The following is a 20,621-nucleotide window of genomic DNA, read 5'->3' as shown; positions in this document are numbered from 1 at the left end:
TGGACTTCTGATTTTGGGTTCTTTATTTGTGTGTGTGTGTGTTTTTTTTTTTTGGTTTTTAATTTTTATTTTTTATTCTAATGGGCCCGGGCAAAATGGGCCTATTACAACCACGACAGAAACAGGCAGTTCTAGTTTAAGCAATGCTCATTTATTTCTAACAAAGACCAAGACGCTTGACTCGTCTTAATGAAAAGCTTGACCCATTCCCTTATTTAAGCACTGCTTTAAATATACTTTCCTAATAGCCCTACAATTTCATTGAAACCCACTGCCATCAACATGTTTAAATTTCATTTTCTTTCATCTGCTTTAATGCTGATTCACTGTTTCATGGTTAGCTACACCATGATTGTGAGGAACCTCACCACCGATCAACATGCTCTTCTTGCATTTAAACACCAAATCATTATTGATCCTCACAACATCTTAGCCGACAACTGGACCACCAATTACCCTGCCTGTAATTGGGCTGGTGTCTCTTGCGCTGCTAACCACACGAGAGTTAGAGCTTTGAATCTCTTCAACATGAATCTTACCGGAACGATCCCTTCGCAATTAGGAAACCTGTCGTTCTTAGTCTCTCTTAATTTGAGTCACAACAATTTCCATGATCATTTACCGAGGGAGTTGGGGCAATTGAGTCGTTTGAAGCTCATTGATTTAAGCTCCAATTTCCTAAATGGTGAAATACCATCCTGTTTTGGAAGGTTGGATAAGGTTTTACACTTGATTCTTGCAAATAATAATTTTACAGGTGAAGTCCCTCCATCCATAGCTAACATGTCTGTGAAAAATAAAATAGAATAAAATAAATAAAAATAAAGAACACATAAATTTTACGTGGAAACCCTTTCGGGAAAAAAACCACGGGCAAAGGAGAAGAAAATTCACTATGTCAAAAAATTTTTACTCAAATACAAGAGGAATAGACTATGTCTATTTATAGGCTTGCAAAGCCATATTCTAGTAGGATTGAAACACCTTATCCTAATCAATATAAAATAGATGGAGTTTAATAAGGTTTAAAACCTTATTCTAAAATAAAATAAAAGAAGTCTAGTTCTATATGGATTTTACTTTTATTTTATTTTCCATCGTATTTTATTTAAATAAGAATTTGGGTCTCTTAATTCTAACAATCTCCACCTTGACACAAATTCTCAATGAACAAGTTCTTCATCGCGAACTTTCAATAAACAAGTTCTTCACCTCTTCCAAAAACCCTTAAGGGTTTAACTTCAACAATGAACACCAACCAAGTCTAAGAAATGCTCAAACTTGGTTATAGGAAGTGACTTAGTCATCATATCTGCAGGATTTTCATGAGTGCTAATTTTGCTCACAATAATATCACCACGAGCAATAATATCACGAACAAAATGATACCGAATATCAATGTGTTTTGTTCTCTCATGAAACATTTGATCTTTTGTAAGAAAGATGGCACTGATCGTCACAAAATATCGTCTTGATTTGAAGGTCTTCATTGAGTTCACTAAATAGTCCCTTCAACCAAATAGCTTCTTTACAAGCCTCAAGAATCGCCATGTACTCGCCTTCAAGTGGTAGACAAAGCGATCGTAGTTTGCAAAGTGGCTTTCCAACTAATTGCACAACCTCCGATTGTAAAGACGTAACTCGTGAGAGATCTTCTTCTATCAAGGTCTCCAGCAAAATCAGCATCAACATACCCTATAACTCCATCTTTAGTTCTTTCAAACTGTAAGCAAACATTAGTAGTGCCTCGTAAGTATCTTAAAATCCATCGAATCGCTTTCCGGTGTTCTTTACCAGATTCGCCATGTATCGCTAATCGACCGACCGCATATGATAAACCGGACGTGAACAAACCATAGCATACATGAGAGATCCCATCGCACTAGAGTATGGAACATGTGACATGTACTCAATCTCATTATCGATTGAGGAGATAAGGCCGATGAAAGTCCGAAATGGTCGCTAAAGGAGTACTAACAAAGCTTAGCACTGCATATTGAACCTGCAAAGAACTTTCTCAATGTACCCCTTCTGACTTAGGTACAATTTACTTGCTTTTCTATCTCTGAGAATCTCCATACCAAGTATCTTCTTTGCTGGTCCTAAATCTTTCATCTCAAATTCTTCACTTAGTTGGGCTTTAACCTTTCTTATCTCTCTTTTATCTTTTGCTGCTATCAACATGTCATCAACATAAAGAAGTAGATACACAAAAGAACCATCACTGTTTTTCTTAAAGTAGACACAACTGTCAAAACTACTTCTTTTGAAATCATGAGAAGTCATAAAGGAATCAAACCTCTTGTACCACTTGTCTTGGTGATCGTTTCAAACCGTAAAGGGACTTTTTCAAAGAAGCAAACATAGTCCTCTTTTTCGAGACTATAAAACCCTCCGGTTGTTGCATGTAAATATCTTCCTCAAGTTCTCCATGCAAAATGCGCTTTTACATCTAACCGCTCAAGCTCCAAATCATGCATGGCAACAATACCAAGCAAAGCTCGAATCAAACTATGCTTAACAACCGGAGAGAACACATCGTGAAGTCCACTCGAATTTGATCAGTAACCCTTTGCAACAAGCCTTGCTTTATATCCGGTTCTTCAACTCCTGAGTCCCTTCTTTCTTTTTAAACACCCATTTACAACGAATGCCTTTTTACCTTTAGGAAGTTTTACAAGATCCCATGTTCTGCTTTTGTGGAGTGATTCCATCTCCTCTTGCATAGCAAACATCCACTTTTCGAGTCTTCACAGCTAATCGCCTCGAATAATTAAATGGCTCTTGATTCGCATCTATATCTTCAGCCACATTTAAAGCATAAGCAACTAGATCAACCTCGGCATACTTCTTTGGAGGTTTAATTTCTCTTCTTGTCCTGCTTTTTGGCGATAGAGTATTGCGGTGAAGAAGCAACTCTATTCTCAATTTTTGTCTTGGCTTGAGGAGTTGATTCGTATTAACTGATGCTCCACCGCTTTTGGTTTTCTTTATTGGAAGAGTCTTTAAGAGATAAGTTAGGTAGCATAGCGTTTCATCAAAACAACATCTCCGCTAATCACAACTTTTCTATTTTCAGACACCATAACTTATAGCCTTTTACACCACTTTATAACCAAGAAAACGCATTTAATGGATCTCGGTTCCAATTTTCCATTATCAACATGAGCATACGCAGACACCCAAAAATCTTTAAATCGAATAATTAGCGGGATTACGGACCATACCTCTTGTGGAGTCTTTTCTCAATGGCAACGGATGGAGATCGGTTGATCAAAAACATGCAGAGAGGTCGTCGCCCAAAATGACTTCGTAAGTTGGCATTTGACAACATACATCGAACCTTCTCCATGATCGTTCTGTTCATTCGCTCGCAATGCCGCTTTTGTTGTGGAGTATGACGAATCGTCAAGTGTCTCATGATCCCTTCGACTTGCACAATCTATTAAACTCATCGTAACGTAACTCTAAGCCATTGTGCATGACGGAGGTATTTTATCTGCTTTTCCGTCTGCTTTTTCAATCATAATTTTCCAAGACTTAAATGTGGAAAACACATCGCTTTTCGCTTCGTGAAGAACGCCCAAACTTTTCTCGAAAAATCATCAATAAAGGTTAGCATATAATTAGCTCCACCTCTCAAGGCACTCGGACGGCCCCCACAGATCGTAATGGATATACTCCAACGCTTCCTTCGTGTTATGGATTCCTCTAGTGAATCGAACTCTCTTTGCTTCCCAAAACACAAGTGCTCACAGAAATTGGTTTGCAAATTCCTTGCCCATTAAGAAGTCCTCTTTGCTTAATTCGCCATGCCATTCTCACTCATATGCCCTAGGCGATATGCCAAAGTTTAGTAATATCATCATCCGACAAGGAAGAGGAAGCGACAATGCATCACCAAGAATAAAGAGAACCTCAGAAACATATAACTTGGCAATCTTTCTTTGCCCTTTCATCACAACAAGGGACCCTTTGAAATCTTTAAAACCCCACTTTCAGTTTGTATATCTGCCCTTTTGAATCAAGAGTACTCAACGAAATTAAATTTCTTTTCAATTCGAACATGCCGCACGTCACTAAGTGTTCGACAACTCCATCAAACATCTTAACTTTAATTGTTCCAACACCGCGATTTTACATGAAGCATTATTTCCCATCAAAACAACACCTTCAGATCATCGTTTCATAAGTTGTAAACCAATCCCGATTGGGACTCATGTGGAAGGTGCAACTGAATCAAGTATCCACTCCTCGCCACTTTAGAATCATTGATGAAGCAACTAGAAGTTCACCATCGCTGTAGTCTTCTACAACATCGCCTTCACCGAATTTTTCCGTTGTTTTCCTTTTGATTCGCAGCCTCCTTTTAATCTTATTTTGTAGCTTATAGCACTCAGATTTAATGTGCCCTTTCTTCTTGCGAAGTTGCAAGTTTTACCTCTGCTTGAAGATTTCGATCTACCCTTAGATTTACCACGAGGATTCCGTTCTCGTGTTCTACCACGATCATCATCAACATTCCGGTCTTGTCTCCCACGAACAATGAGACCCTCTCCCCGAGAGTTGGGTTTAACCACAAGATGCTTCATCTTATCATACGAGGTTAAAGAATCATAAACCTCATCAACCGTGAGAGACTCGCGGCTATATAAAATCGTGTCTCTAAAGGTTGAATAAGACGGGCAACGAACAAAGTAGAATCAACCCTAGATCTTCCTTATCATACCGAACCTCCATGGCCTCCAAGTTTGAGAGAATTTCTTTAAACACTGTTAAGTGTTCGTGTACGACGCACCTTCCTCCAAACGATGAGCATAAAGACGCCGCTTCATATGCAACTTGCTTGTTAGAGTTTTCGACATACATATTTGTTCTAGCCTCTTCCATAATGCAATGGCGGTTTCTCTTTCATCACATCCCGCAAAATTTCGTTGGACAAATGCGATGTAATTGTGTTAATGCCTTCGATCCTTACGCTTCTTCTCTTCATCTCGTTAATGTCGAAGGCATCTTATCTATCCTAGCGGGGCATCCTCTAGATCCATCTGCAAGAACCGCTTGCATCTTAATTTGCCACAACGCAAATCGGTGTTGCGATCCAACAATGAATTTCATACTTCAAAGACGCCATTACCGTGATCGAGATGAATAACCCTAAGCTCGATACCAATTTGTGAAAAATAAAATAGAATAAAATAAATAAAAATAAAGAACACATAAATTTTACGTGAAACCCTTTCGGAAAAAAACCACAGGCAGAGGAGAAGAAAATTCACTATGTCGAAAAATTTTACTCAAATACAAGAGGAATAGACTATGTCTATTTATAGGCTTGCAAAGCCATATTCTAGTAGGATTGAAACACCTTATCCTAATCAATATAAAATAGATGGAGTTTAATAAGGTTTAAAAACCTTATTCTAAAATAAAATAAAAGAAGTCTAGTTCTATATGGATTTTACTTTTATTTTATTTTCCATAATATTTTATTTAAATAAGAATTTGGGTCACTTAATTCTAACAATGTCCAACTTGGAGAACTTGGACTTGAGGAACAATCTCGTTCATGGAAACATTCCATACGAGATGAGTAAACTTATGAAGCTGAGGACACTTCGTCTGGCTAAAAACCAACTTTCTGGTTCCATTCCTGCTGCCATTTATAATATTTCCGCCTTGCGGATGATTTCTCTACCATACAATAATCTATCTGGTAGTTTACCAAAAAAAATATGTCATCATCTTCTAAATCTTGAGGCACTTTACCTGTATGAAAATGAGTTTTCAGGTCAAATTCCAACAAGTATTGGAGAGTGCAAGAATCTTCGACAGTTAATCTTAGACACCAATAGATTCAATGGTAGAATTCCAACAAGTATCGGGAATCTAACAGCGCTTACCGATCTATACTTGTTTGCAAATGATTTGGAAGGTAAGGCTTTTTCCTTGCATATTTTCTTCAGTCCAAATAAATTTTGATTTTTGTTCTCATAAAAATAAAATTTTCGTAAACATGGAAATTAACAATCCAAATTTTAAACAAGCGCTCTAGCTGTGATTTCATTATTCTGTATAAAGATTTAATATTAAATTAAACTATTAAAATAACTTAAAATTTAATCTGTAATTAATTATTCAAAATAAAAGCAAAGATAAATCCTGATTTGATTGTTTTTGTTTGATACAATAGACTTGAAACATAGAGTCTTAATTCGATTAGTAGGGGTATTATTATCAATATAAGAGATGTAGGTTCGAGTTCCCTAAAGTGCATTATCCTCCATAACCTATTTATGGGTTGAGGAGTGATTATGGGTAGTTTTGGACATTATGTAAAAAAAAATAGATATAATCAAAATACTAACCTTAATATATTAATTACTAAATATGGTTATTTAATCAATTGAAAGGAAAAACAATAAAAGAAGGAAGGATTATAATCCAAAGACAAAATTAACAAGCTTTTAAACTAAGTCATTTCTTAGCCTTTATTTTCACTCTTTTTCCTTAGGGCTAAAATGAAAATAAACCATGGCGTTTGAATGATTTTTAGTCCAAAAATTAAAAATTAGAAATTCTATTTTTATTTAATTTTTATGATATAAAAATAAATATTTTATATTTGGAATTACAAAATAACTTAAAATACTATATAAAATTTTTTTCACAAAAATTATAAGAATTATTAATTTGGATTTTTATTTTTATTTAGAATTATTTATGAAAAACTTTGAAATTTTATCAAATAACCTCTAAAACTAAAAAAAAAAAGAAAAGAAAGAAAGTCTATTAAATCCAAAACCTAAAACCCATTAAAAGGATCAAATCGCATTATCACAAATAATTCAAAAAAAAAAATCCAAAAAACCTCAACCAAATTCCAACCAAACACAACCCTACTTTCACTTTTGCAATTTATACTCTCTTTTTTTCTAGAATCATTTATATTCGTTTTACTATCTATAAAAAGGTAATTCTTTCAAGATTCATATCTGCCACTAAATTAGAAATTTGATCTCAATTTAATAGCTTTGTAATTATTACTGCAATATTTAGAAAAACTGTTACCTTTATTATAATACTAAATTGTTGCTTTTTAATATTTAGGTGAAATTCCATGGGAAATTGGAAAGCTTGAGAAGTTGGAGTATCTTCACGTAGAATATATGAGACTTGATGGTTCAATCCCAGCTTCCATCTTTAACCTTTCTTCTTTGAAAACAATTGTTCTGGGTGACAACAATCTATCTGGTAATTTCAAGATTAATGTTTCATCTTTCTATATTTGAAGGTTTTTATTTTAGTTTTAAATCAATAATAATTCAATTAAGGATTATAAAATAATTAATTATACTACATAATTTAAGAAATTTGTTAAATATATATATATATATATATATATATAAATTTTGGTTTAATGTGTAATTTGATAAATGAACTTTGATTTGGTGTAATTATGTATAAAATTATACATAAAATTTTAATTTTGATTCAATTATACACATTTAAATAAATACACCAATTTATTTTTATATTAAATAAATATAATTATTTATTTATACAATAAATAAATATAAAAGAATGTATCGGTAATTGTGTGAATAGCTTGTGAGGTTGGATCAAATTAAAATTTCATGTATAAAACGCACAAAATCAAAGTTCATGTATAAAATGCACATTAGACCAAAACTCATATATAGTTTTGAAATTTATCCCAAATGTAAAATTATTTAATTTGCAAACTATCTGCTAAGCAAATAACTTATTTTTTTCTAAGACCTTGTTTGATAAACCGTTAAAAAATTAAATTAATTAATTTCTTACAAATATTTGATAATCCAAAATAAAACAATTTAACTGAATTTTTCTATAAAAAAGTGTGAAAATGGAAAGTAAATAAAAGTTACTTATCACTTAAGGGAGAATATTTTTAATTAACTATACTTTATTTTATTTAGTTTAATACTATATTATCTTATAAAAATTTTATTTTAAATTTTGACTTGTTTTTAGAGATTATTTATTTAATTAAATAAATATATTTATTTAGTCTAAACTATTTAATATCACATCATCTATATATTTATTTAATTAAAATATTATTTAATTTTAAATATTTTTATTTAATTAAAAATATCACATGTCATAATTTGATTGATTCAACTATTTTTTAACTGAAGTTAATAATTAATATCTAAAATAGTAATTAAAAAAACTTTGAATACGACAATAAAAATACATAATTTATATACATACTTTTCATATAATCCTTAAAATAAAGTTCTTTTGTAACATAGCATGCTTTTTAATTGAACTTTTATGTCTTCCAAAAGAAAAAAATTGGTTGAAAACATAAGAAAAACGCTTTCCAAGTTTCAACTTTATTTTTAGAGATACATCTTAAAATTATACATAAATTTTAATTTAATATATAATTGTATACATAAATTTTAATTTTGTGCAATTTTATAAATGAAATTTTAATTTGATCAAATTCTCTAAATTATTAACACAATTATTGATTAGTATCATTTTATATTTATATATTACATACTGAAATAATTGTATTTATCCAATATAAAAATAAATTGAATTATTTATTTATTTAAATGTGTATGATTGAATCAAAATTAAAGTTTCATGCATACATTTGAACCATAATCAAAGTTCCATGTATATAATTGCACCAAATTAAGGCTTATGTATACAATTGCATATTAAACCAAAGTTTATGTATAATTTTGAAATAAATATATTCTTTTTACTATATAGATAGATTTTGTTACCTAAGAGTTTAAAACAGATTCATCCTTTTTTTATGTCTTTTATATAATACATATTATCAAAATTGAAAAGGATTGTGTGAAACAGATATATTATCCATTTCCAATAGTTTAATATTACATCAAGATTTTTAAGATTTTCATTTGGATTTAATTTTTTCCAAATAAAATATTGATGTAATATTAAACTATTAAAAAGGATACAATCTTTTCTCTGTCAAAACTATAGTTGGTGGAACTAGATTTAATCGACCACTCAAAATAATTGACTTGACCTGGTGTCTAGACAAAAAGTTAAATTGACTTTTAAGTTAACTCTTAAAAATCAATTCAACCAAAAAAAAATTAATTAAAGAAGTTGAGTTGATTTTATAATTTTAATTATTTTTATAAATCTTTTAAGAACCGAAAATCAGTACACCAATCTATATTTGAAAAGCATGTTCTAAAGTGTAAAATAAAATAAAATCTTTTAACGTGAATCCTAATTTATTCTCAAAGAATGGCACTTCATAAAATTTCTTTTTCATGTAATTCTTGTTCTTTTCTTGAACAATTACATCAATAGATTTTCTTTAATTTTCTTTTTATAATTAAAAAGTAGAGGTGGATTAAAAATATAAAATTCTTACATAGATTGAAAGCATTTTAACATAAACTAGTTTGGATTTTACAGCAGTTAGGTTAATTATTAATTATTTTTATTTAAATTATAGAATAAATATTTAAATATAATTAAAGATTTTGTACTCTTGTAGTTTTTTACTTTTATTTTTAGATATTTAATCTCTATTTTAAAATTTAAAAGTTAAATTCAATTATTAACATCATTAAATTTTTCGTTAAATTGATGGATTTGACATTTTAAAATTAAAAAATATTCACTTAATAGCCATGTAACAAAAAAGGTGACAAGTATAATAGACTTGAATTTAACAAATAGTTTTAATAGTGTTAACAACTCTTAAAAATTACATAAACATTTTAATCAAAATAAAGTATTTGAGCTAATCAATGACATCGTACAAAATTAAGCTATAAAACTATATCAAAAGTTCAAGTATAAAAATTAAATTTTAAATTTGAGTCTAGCACAAAGATAAAATAAAATTAGACTATTATTATATAAATTTAATTTTGAATTAAAACAAAATTTTAATCATTTTGCTATATAATGCAAAAAAAAAAAATCATGTGTCAAACAAAGAAGGTCATTTGTAATATGTTCCTGTCTCTATTCCTTTCTTCAGTCTTTTTCCTTTTCCTCTTTTGTACTTTATTGCTTAAACACTTGTTTCTCCTTTTCCAGGTGAACTACCATACATTACCTCGGTTCGAAATCTGGAGAAAATTTTCCTTTGGGGCAATCATCTTAGTGGAAATATTCTTGATTCAATCTCTAATATTACTAAGCTCAAAATTCTAGAATTGCAAAGAAACTCGTTCTCTGGCCTTATTCCAAATGCACTTGGCAATTTGCAATTCCTTGAGAGATTGACACTTAGGTCCAATCATTTGACCACCAAAACTTCATCTAATGGGTGGAGCTTTCTGGATTCATTGACAAAATGCAGGTATCTGATACATTTGGACTTATCATTGAACCCATTGGGGGGTGTTCTTCCACCTTCTATCTCAAATCTCTCAATATCACTTCTACAGTTTGAAGCCACAGCTTGTAAAATTAGAGGCAACATTCCCATGGAAATTGGTAGTTTAAACAATGCCTTAACTTTAGACCTTTCTGTCAATGAGTTGAGTGGATCTATTCCTACAACAATAGGAAGGCTAAAAAATATCCAGCTTCTAGACTTTTCTGGAAATAAGCTACAAGGCTCTATCCCACACCAACTTTGTGGCTTAAAGGGATTATACAAGTTATCATTTGCTACTAATGAGCTTGATGGACCTTTACCGGTAGGTTTGGGTAATTTGATTGCTTTGAGAAAGCTAAATTTTTCCTCCAACAAATTGCATTCATCAATACCTTTGAGTTTCTGGAGATTGAAAGATATTTTAGAAGTAGACTTGTCATCAAACTATTTTAGTGGTTCACTTTCACTTGACATTGGAAATTTGGAAGTAATTACACATTTAGATTTGTCAAGAAATTTTCTCTCAAGTGATATCCCTTCCACATTTGGAAGCCTTCATTACCTCCAGGTTTTACTTCTTTCTCATAATAGATTGCAAGGTCCTATTCCTGAATCATTAGGTGACATGATTAGTTTGGTAAAGTTGGATTTATCTAATAACAACTTATCTGGAGTCATCCCCAAATCTTTGGAAAGACTTTTATACCTTAATTCCTTTGATGTGTCTTTTAATAGACTAGAAGGAGAAATCCCAAAGGGAGGGTGTTTTGTAAACTTCATGGCCAAATCATTCATGAAAAATTATGCACTTTGTGGCTCACCTAGATTGCAAGTCCAACCTTGAAAGAAAAATGGTCATCGACATCCCAACAAGACCCTTCTGCATGTTACGAAATATGTTTTGCCAATATTTGGTTCAATTATTATAGTTCTGGCTTTCATAATTGTCTACAAAAAGAGGAAAAACAAGAGTACAGGTTTGACAATTGTTGAAGATTTAGTACATGTTAGACAATGGAGAAGAATTTCTTATTATCAGTTGTGGGAAGGGACTGATGGATTTAATGAAAGAAACTTGCTTGGTTCAGGAAGTTTTGGCTCTATATACAAAGGAATGCTTTCATGTGGAACAGAAGTCGCAATAAAAGTTTTCAATTTGGAAATAGAAGGAGCATTTAAGAGCTTTGATGTTGAATGTGAAGTGATGGCGGAAATCCTTCATCGCAATCTTGTCAAAATCATTACTTGTTGTTCCACTATTGATTTCAAAGCCTTAGTGCTAGAATTCATGCCTAATGGAAGTCTTGAGAAATGGTTACATTCTGACGATCATGCCTTGGATATCCTACAAAGAATCAACATAATGGTTGATGTTGCATTAGCATTAGAATATCTCTATTCTAGATTTCTTATTCCTATAATCCATTGTGACTTGAAACCAAGTAATGTCTTATTGGATGAAGACATGGTTGGACATGTGGGAGATTTTGGAGTTTCTAAACTATTGGGAGAAGGAGATTCCATCAAGCAAACAATGACGCTTGCTACTGTTGGCTATATGGCACCAGGTGATGTTTTAATTTCTAGTTTTTCTTTATTCCAGAGTTAGTTTTAACGTTTTGTTGATTATTAATGATTAATGATTCAATTCTTTGTTTAAAATACAGAATATGGATCGGCAGGAATTGTTTCTGTAAAATGTGATGTTTATAGTTATGGTATTTTGTTAATGGAAACTTTCACAAGGAAAAAGCCTACAAATGAATTTTTTGTTGGAGAAATGAGTATGAAGCATTGGGTGAAAATGTCATTATCTAATGGAATAAATGGTGTAGGGGACTCCAGCATAGTGCAAGAAGAAGATGAATACTTTGTTGTTAAAGCAAATTGTATATCATCAATTATGGAATTAGCTTTGAACTGTTCAGCTGAGCTACCTGAAAATAGAATGGACATGAAGAATGTTGTTTCAAAGCTTAAAAATATCAAAAGAAATTTTTTAAGCAACATTGAGGAAAATTAATACGGTAAGAAACATGGTCGTATCTAGTTATAATTTAAATTTATTTTAAAGTATCTTTAAATTTTATAATTTTCTTGCAGATTAAATGATTTCTGCTACTTACCATAAACAATCTTGATTCCACAATCAATGTACTTTTGTCACTTTTTAATCAGCTTTTAGTTTTAGTTTTTTTAATAAAAGTAAAAATTATGAAGATCATATTTGGTGTATATATTCCCCATAAAAGGACATGCATTATTGTTCTTTATATACTAATTTGGCTTCAATATCCTTGATGGAAAATTAATCACACCACGTTTCTATTTTTTTTTTATTAAATGTTATAGTCAGTTTGTTGGCTCCTATCTTTTAGCAAGTCTGTTAGTCAAATAAGTTTGTTTAATCTTTATGGGATTATTCTGTTTTCATTAGTTTGTTTGTAGAGAATCTTACTTCCACGATTTACTTTCTCTGTAAGCCTATATAAAGGCATAACTATTGAAGTTAATAACAGTGAATTGATTTTGGTTGTCTTCCTCTCTTGTGTTCAGTATTCCTTTGAAGTTTGTCATTTGTGGTATCAAAGCCAGGTTTAGAGTGTTTTGTGTTGTGTTCCAGATACGATGTCGCAACATCCGAGTGATTCCGATAGATTTGTTCAACCTGTTATTCCTCGCTTTGATGGTCATTATGACCATTAGAGCATGTTGATGGAAAATTTCTTAAGGTCAAAAGAATATTGGTCTGTCATTGAGGATGGAATCTAAGAGCTAAAAGCTGGAACTAATTTCACAGATGCACAGAAGATGGAGATTGATGCACAAAAGCTGAAAGATTTGAGGGCCAAAAATTATTTGTTCCAAGCAATTGATCGTTCAATCCTTGAAATGATTCTTTGCAAGGATACAACAAAACATATTTGGGACTCAATGAAAAAGAAGTATCAAGGCAATGCAAGGGCAAAGCGTGCACTGCTTCAAACGTTACGAGGGGAATTTGAGAATTTGCACATGAAGCCAGGAGAGACTATTTCAGATTATTTCTCAAAAATAATGACAATCGTAAATAGGATGCGTACTCATGGAGAAAAGCTTGGAGATGTTGCTGTCATTGAAAAAATTTTACGATCCTTGATGCTGAGATATAATTTTATTGTTTACTCAATTAAGGAATCAAAAGACCTCGATGCTCTTTCCATTGATGAGTTAGGGAACTGATTAATGATTCATGAGTCAAAATTCATTTTATAGGAGAGTGAGGAGCAAGCGCTGCAAGCACTATCGATTCACAAAGATTCTGGGCATGGTAAAAACAAATGGAGGGGAAGAAGCAGCGATGAGAGGAGAAATTTTTGGGATCATCGCATACCTCATGGGAAGCCAAAAGCTATAGACAAATCCCAGATTGAATGTTTTTGATGCCACAGGTATGGTCATTACTGTAGTGAATGCTATACCAACTTGAATGGAAACAATGTCAGAGGTTGAGGTCGAGGACATTAGAGAGGGAATGGTAGAGACCGTGGCAGAGAAAAGGTAAACTTTGCAACAGCAACTGATGAAGAAGAAAAGGATGAGGAAGAAGTTACCCTATTAATGGTGTGTGATTCGAATTAGGAGACTTGAAAGAATTTATGGTATCTTGATACAGGTTATAGTAATCATATGTGTGGAGATCGATCAGCGTTCTCTGAGCTCGATGAGACTTTAAGAACAACAGTAAAGTTTGGTGACAACTCTCTCGTTTTTGTCCAAGGACGAGGAAAGGTAAAGATCCAAACAAAGTTCTCATCTGTCTAAAGCATTTCTGGTGTTTTCTATGTTCCGAACCTAAAGAAAAATTTACTTAGCGTGGGTCAACTCTAAGAAAAGGGCTATGAGGTGATTATCAAGGATAGAGTGTGCAATATCTAAGACGCCAATCTTGGGTTAATTGCTAAAGTCACCATGACGGCCAATAAGCTTTTACAATTTCATATTCAACATATTAAACATGACCATTCTTGTTTTTCAACACAAGAAACAAGTTTAGCATGGCTTTGGCATTACCGGTTCGGGCACTTGAACTTTGGAGGACTGCAAATACTACAACAAAAAAGATGGTTGATGGTCTCCCTACATTCAACATTCCTTCAAGAGTATATGAAGATTGTGTTGTGGGAAAAATGCCTCGAGATAGTTTTCCAAAAGAAACAGCGAGAGAGCCTCAAAATAGATTAAACTGGTTCACTCTGACATTTGCAGACCACTGAATCCAACTTCAAATGGAGGTAAGCGTTATTTTATAACATTCATAGATTATTTCAGTTGAAAGAGTAGGGTTTACTTTCTGCATGACAAATCTGAAGCATTTGTAGCTTTTAAGAGCTTTAAAGCACTGGTTGAAAAGAAAGTTGAAATGTTAATTAAAGCTCTTTGTAGTGATTGTGGAGGAGAATATCTTTCTCAAGAATTTATAAGCTTTTGTGACTCTAATGGGATCCATAAACAACTCACTATAGCTTATACTCCTTAACAAAATGGAGTGAGTGAAAGGAAGAATCGAACAATCTTAAATATTGTTCGAAGTCTCTTAAGAATAAGTAATGTTCCAAAAGCCTTTTGGCCAGAGGCGGTGAGTTGGAGTGTTCATGTTTTAAACATGTAACGCCCCTTACCCGCATTCAACGCCGAAACAGGGTACGAGGTATTACCAAAACATAACACATACCATTAAATAAAACCGAGACAAAAATATGGCATCCAATTAGATCATGAATCGTTATAACATATACCTTTAACAATATTAGCCAACTTCAATGGCTTTGTACCAAACAATCGGTCAAATACTATAACCAATATTTTAAACCTAGGCAATTATGACACGTAACAAAATAACTAAGCCTACTATACATGCCATAATTCAAAATGTTTAGTTCAAATACCAAAAGTATTGATAGTGCCGGCAGATCTTCAACGATCTCTAACTTCTGTGCTAGCTGGATGACACTATAAGGCAAAAGAGATAAAAGAAAGTAAGCTTCTAGCTTAGTAAGTAAGTATATAAATAATAAATAAGAAATCTAATATGTTTACAAAATAACTCAATTATATCTATTTTTAATTTCACTATTTACTCCAATTTGATCAAACTGTCCCTCCTGCGTCATGTTCACTGAATAAATTATAACTCGAGTTATGAAACTCAAAATTAAAATCCGTAAAATTTTTCTGAAACTAGACTCATATTTCTTCTTACTAAAATTTTTCTAAAATTTTTGGTTCAGAAAATTAGTACAGTTTATTAGTTAAAGTTTCCCCTGTTATACAGCTCGACTGATCTGACCTCTGTTCTCTACGAATTAATTTTCTCCTTGTACAAAATTCAAATAGCCATGAAATTTATTTCATTTAAACTAGACTCAATAAGGAATCTACGAATATAAACTATATTTCTTAATTACTTTTTTACAATTTTTAATGATTTTTAAAATTTAGAACAGGGGATCACATAGTCATTCTGAACAAGTCTCACAAAAATATAAATATCTCAAAATATAGGACTCGTTTTCTTACTCTATTTATTTTAAATGAAAATAGACTCATTAAGATTTAATTTCATCTCTCATTCAGCCTCTAATTAAATTCATACTATTTTTGGTGATTTTTCAAATTCACGTCTCTGCGATTGTCCAAACGGTTTTATTATCAATTTTAATCTTTCACACTTTGGTTGCATTCTTTGCTTATCCTTAACAAATTTTCCAACTTCCAGTCACATATCGAGCTTATTACTCATATGTTACACATGTGTATTCTTAGACTTATCATTACAAGGTCATACATAATTTCATTTAGTCGATTTTCCCGTTGAACACTTTGGATCGAGTCTCCGATACTTGGTGGTTTCAGTGCATAGTTCCACCCATCACATAGTTCGGCTCTCTTGTACACATGGTGAACATGAACATTTAGTACCACCCATGTGACCTAGCCCTTTTATCTCGTAGTTCTCTTGTCTAGATGGTGTCCTTCACCTGGAACCACACAGGGGACCTAGCTACTTTTATCCCGTAGCTCTCTTGTCTACATGGTATACATCCCGTATCACACATGTGACCTAGCTACCACATAGTATCTTGTAGCTCTCTTGTACACATGATGTGCACTTGGCACCATACATGTGACCTAGCTACATACCATCTATCTCTTTCGATTCCGAAGGTTCAACCAAGAAGTATTTCACTTTCTAATACTTATTTCAATTCTTCCAATAGTCGATAATGGTTCAAAATCAGCTACAACATATAAAATATGCTGAAATATAAAAACGTAAATAAAGATAATGTATTATTTACATACAAACTTACCTCGGTGCAAAATATGGAAACTTTGCAATTTAGTCCAAAATCTTTTCCTTCCCCGTTCGAGGTCGATTCCACGCCTTTCTTGATCTATAACAACACATTTAGCTCATTTAACACTCATACTATCTATTTCAATCCAAAAATCACATTATGGAAAAATTTCATTTTTGCCCCCTAACTTTTACAAAATTACAATTTTTATCCTAGGCTCGGAAATTTAATTTCAGCCCTTATTATTCTGTTTTATGACATGCTGAACATTTTTCTCTTCTATGACAACATCAAATTCTCACTCTAACATGTACTTATGAACATTAGGTATTTTTACCGATTATGCCGTTTTGCTCGTTTTCGCTAAAAATCGCTTAGAAAAGATCGTTCTCCTAACTTCAAACATTCATATTCTACCATCAAACATCAAAATACATGCATATCATTCATGGGTAAATTTTTAAACATAAACCTTAACTCGAAATAATGGTAGAAATAGGTAGACCGAGCTACGAGGATTTCAAAAATGTAAAGAACATTAAAAATGGGGCTTGAATGCACTTACTATAGAGCTTGAAAGCTTGGGAAAAACCCTAGCTATGGTGTTTACGAGAGTTTCGGCCAAGCTTGGTGAAGATGATACCAATTTTGGCTTTGTTTTCCCATTTTATTATTTTATTTACCAAATGACTAAATTGCCCTTCATTAAAAATTATGGTGTTTTATCTTCCTTTAGGTATTTTTGTCCAAACTAGTATAATGGTATAATTACTATTTAAGGACCTCTACTTAAAACCCCCATTTGTGACATCCCTAATTTAACCCTAGTCGGGAAGTGGTTTCGGGACCACAAAACTGGGTCACAAAAACATTTAAATACCTTATTCCATGCCAAATATATGTGAAAATGCATGTGTGAATTTTTAATTCTTTGATTTAGTTAAATTGAACGTGAATTGAAAGAAAAAGGACTCATGTGAAAGGATTTAAATATATGTGGCTAATTTTAAGAGGTTAGTAAAAGAATGAAGTAAAATAGATGGAGTTGCATGTCAAATAGTCCATTTCCTAAGGATAGTGGCCGCCATGACAAGATTATGGGCAAAGGGAACATGTTTCCAACATGTTAGGTTAGTGGTGTATGTAGGAAGCCATAAAATAAAAGCTAGCATTAAAGAATTGAAAAAAATGATGAGCATGGATGCCCCCATTTGCCGTGAATTGAACAAGAAAACAAAAAAAAAAGTGCTCATCCTTTCTCAAATTTTTGTATTGCCGTGAGTGAGGGAGAGGAGGGGGGTTTGGAGAAGCTTGGCCATACTTGCAACTAGATTGAGGTATGTTTGATGTCATTCCTTAAGATTCATGCATGTTTTAGTTGTTAGTTTGAAACCTACCTAGCCCATGGCTTAGATTTCTTTGCTATTTGATGGAGATGAAGTTCGGCCATGGAGGTTGTCTTTCTTGGTTGGTATTTTAATGTTGTTGTGACGAAGCATGAAGAGAAGTGAGATGAATGTTTAATAAAAGGAGATTTTTGTGCCATTGAGTTCTTGTTGTTATATGTGTATGTGCATGAGTATTCGGCCATGCTATAGAATCCATGTTGCAAAATAATTAATGCTTAATGTGATATATAATAGTACTTGTGAATGAGCTTGAGAGTATCTAAATTATTAGTTGGAGGTGCCGAATGTGGTCTTGGATGAATTTTAAAGAACAAAGAAATTTTGGGTGACTATAGGTCAAGGACATTCGGCCAAAGGCTTGTGTGCTAGCAAAGTCGGCCTAGATAGGGTAAATGTTAAGTGTTAAATGTTCATGAGATAAAATTTTGTGATTTGATGAATTAATGATGGTAGTATAGTTGATGTCATGTATAAATATGTGGCAAGAACGTTAAACTAGTTAATTTATTGATTAAGCTCAAGAAGCTAGAGGTGGAGAATCAAGCAAAGGCAAAGGAAAGAACATCGAGTAGCCGAGTTGGAACCATTTTACCCAATACACGGTAAGTCATTAAGCATATATTTGATATTGCTTAAATGATTGTAATATCTATGCAATTGTGTTTAATGAGATGAAATATATACAAATGTATGTGTATGAAAAGATGATATTGTTGAACGTAAAAGAGATAGTGAAATGTGTAGGAAGTTTTCTTGGCACTAAGTGTGCGAGAAATAGATGTGTACTGGTGATTGAGATTGGCACTTGAGTGTGTGAGCTTGTAATGTATGGCACTAAGTGTGCGAGTTTGGACTATATGGCACTATGTGTGCGGGCTTGAATCACATGGCACTAAGTGTGCGTGATTGAGTATTAAGCACTATGTGTGCGAACTCTACACATATCTCCGATTGAATATTTATATGGAGGTGTGACTTTATCGAGATGAGTATGGACAGCGGAAGGAGTAAGTACCTTGAGTTCATGGCTAATAGATGCTATGTTCATGCTCGGGTGGAGTTGGTAAGATTTAAATCTATGTGATGATTTCAATTGCATTCCGTAAATAAGGTATCGTGGAATAGATGAAAGTTCATTTGATTGCATGATTGTTGCGGAAATGAAATGATGTATGGAAATTGCTTCAAATATCCTATTGAATAGTATATGAAATGTAAATGTATGACTTGGTATGAGATTGATCCGAAGGTCTAAGGAACTATGGTATAGTTCGGTATGGTGGAACACTTGGCCTTGTTTCATTATTTCATTTTATGATAATTTTATTAATGGATGGTTGTGGAATGCTTATGACTTCTCGAGTTATAAACTCACTCGGTGTTTTCTTGTCACCCATTTTAGGTTTCTTGGACTCGTCTCCTTTTGGGTGCTCGGAACCGTCAACGAAGTCATCACACCGGTGAGCAATTTTGGTATTGTCTTCTTAGTCAACTTAGGAGAACATTTGGCATGTATGGGCTATTTTGTTTTGTTAAATTTTGGGTTGTAAACTTTAAGCCATGTGAAAATGGCCTATGTGGTCGTTTGAGTGGGATGCTAGAATCTATAGCCACGAGTCTTAGAAACCTTAATTTTGATAAGGTGGCCATAATTTGTGTCATGTATGATGGATGATTAGTAAGGCTAAGGAAGGATTCATGAAATTGGCATAGTCTCATCGCAGTAACTCAATTGCAGACAGCAGCAGTGATATGAGATCAAAAAATCACTAAAAATAGTAGAAGTGGAATTAATTGCTAAAAAAATTACGTACTCGAATCTTGATGGGTCTATTTTCATATGGATGAAACGAAACAACCATATGAGCTGTATTTTAAGAGATATTCAAGATTTCGTGAGACAGGGCCAGAACGGTTTCTGGATTCTATGTTTCGAATTTGAAAATTTACCATAAATTTTCCAAAAACAATTATAAGTCATGCCTTATATGCATAGATTCCTCTTTGAGTTTAGTTTCATTAGAAACAAACGGCATGAGCATTGGAGCTCTGTACGAGATGATATCCAGGTCGTAATGCGCAAAGGTCAGTGTAGTCAAATCCCAAAACAGGGGTGACTTTAACTAATAAACTGTACCAATTGGCCTGACCAAAAATTTTAGAAATAAATCCACGGATGGATATATGAGTCTAAATTCGGGGAAAATTTACGGAACTGGTTTTCGAGTTCTGGAACTCGAGATATGATTTTAAGGTGACAGGGATGCAGTTTGCCACCGGATGGAAATGTGAAAATAGTCATGTGACACATGAGAGTTGGTCGAGAACCCTCGTGTCCGACTCCCGTGACGGTATCGGGAACGGGTGTTACAATTTTATTGGTATCGAGCTATGGTTTAGTCGGTTCTAAGTCTACCGTAAGCGTGTGAGTCTAGCTATACATGCCAATGTGTTAGTGCTTAAAAATGTGATGACTTCTGACGGTTGAAA

General features: G+C 32.9%; 1 protein-coding gene across 1 annotated transcript; it reads left to right on the top strand.

Moving 5' to 3' along the window:
• Window positions 1–5,526: 5,526 nt before the first annotated feature.
• On the top strand, window positions 5,527–14,185 carry LOC108455201 (receptor kinase-like protein Xa21). The gene is made up of 9 exons (XM_017753791.1): window positions 5,527–5,935; window positions 7,111–7,254; window positions 10,096–11,018; window positions 11,340–11,949; window positions 12,049–12,270; window positions 13,005–13,070; window positions 13,182–13,492; window positions 13,637–13,796; window positions 14,037–14,185. The coding sequence occupies exons 1-9, from the start codon at window positions 5,527–5,529 to the stop codon at window positions 14,183–14,185; spliced, it is 2,994 nt and encodes a 997-aa protein (XP_017609280.1).
• Window positions 14,186–20,621: the final 6,436 nt, after the last annotated feature.

This window comes from Gossypium arboreum, chromosome 9 (genome assembly GCF_025698485.1).
Source record: "Gossypium arboreum isolate Shixiya-1 chromosome 9, ASM2569848v2, whole genome shotgun sequence".
Classification (NCBI taxonomy): Eukaryota; Viridiplantae; Streptophyta; class Magnoliopsida; order Malvales; family Malvaceae; genus Gossypium; species Gossypium arboreum.
Note: the sequence above shows the minus strand (reverse complement) of the source record. Positions and strands in the feature narration are given on the sequence as shown.

Bases quoted from the DNA above. Each gene is read 5' to 3' on its own strand.
- LOC108455201 (XM_017753791.1), top strand. From the start codon at position 5,527: ATGTCCAACTTGGAGAACTTGGACTTGAGGAACAATCTCGTTCATGGA. The intron at 7,255-10,095 runs GTAATTTCAAGA...CTCCTTTTCCAG, and splicing joins GGGTGACAACAATCTATCTG to GTGAACTACCATACATTACC. The intron at 13,493-13,636 runs GTCATTGAAAAA...TTCATTTTATAG, and splicing joins AAAAGCTTGGAGATGTTGCT to GAGAGTGAGGAGCAAGCGCT.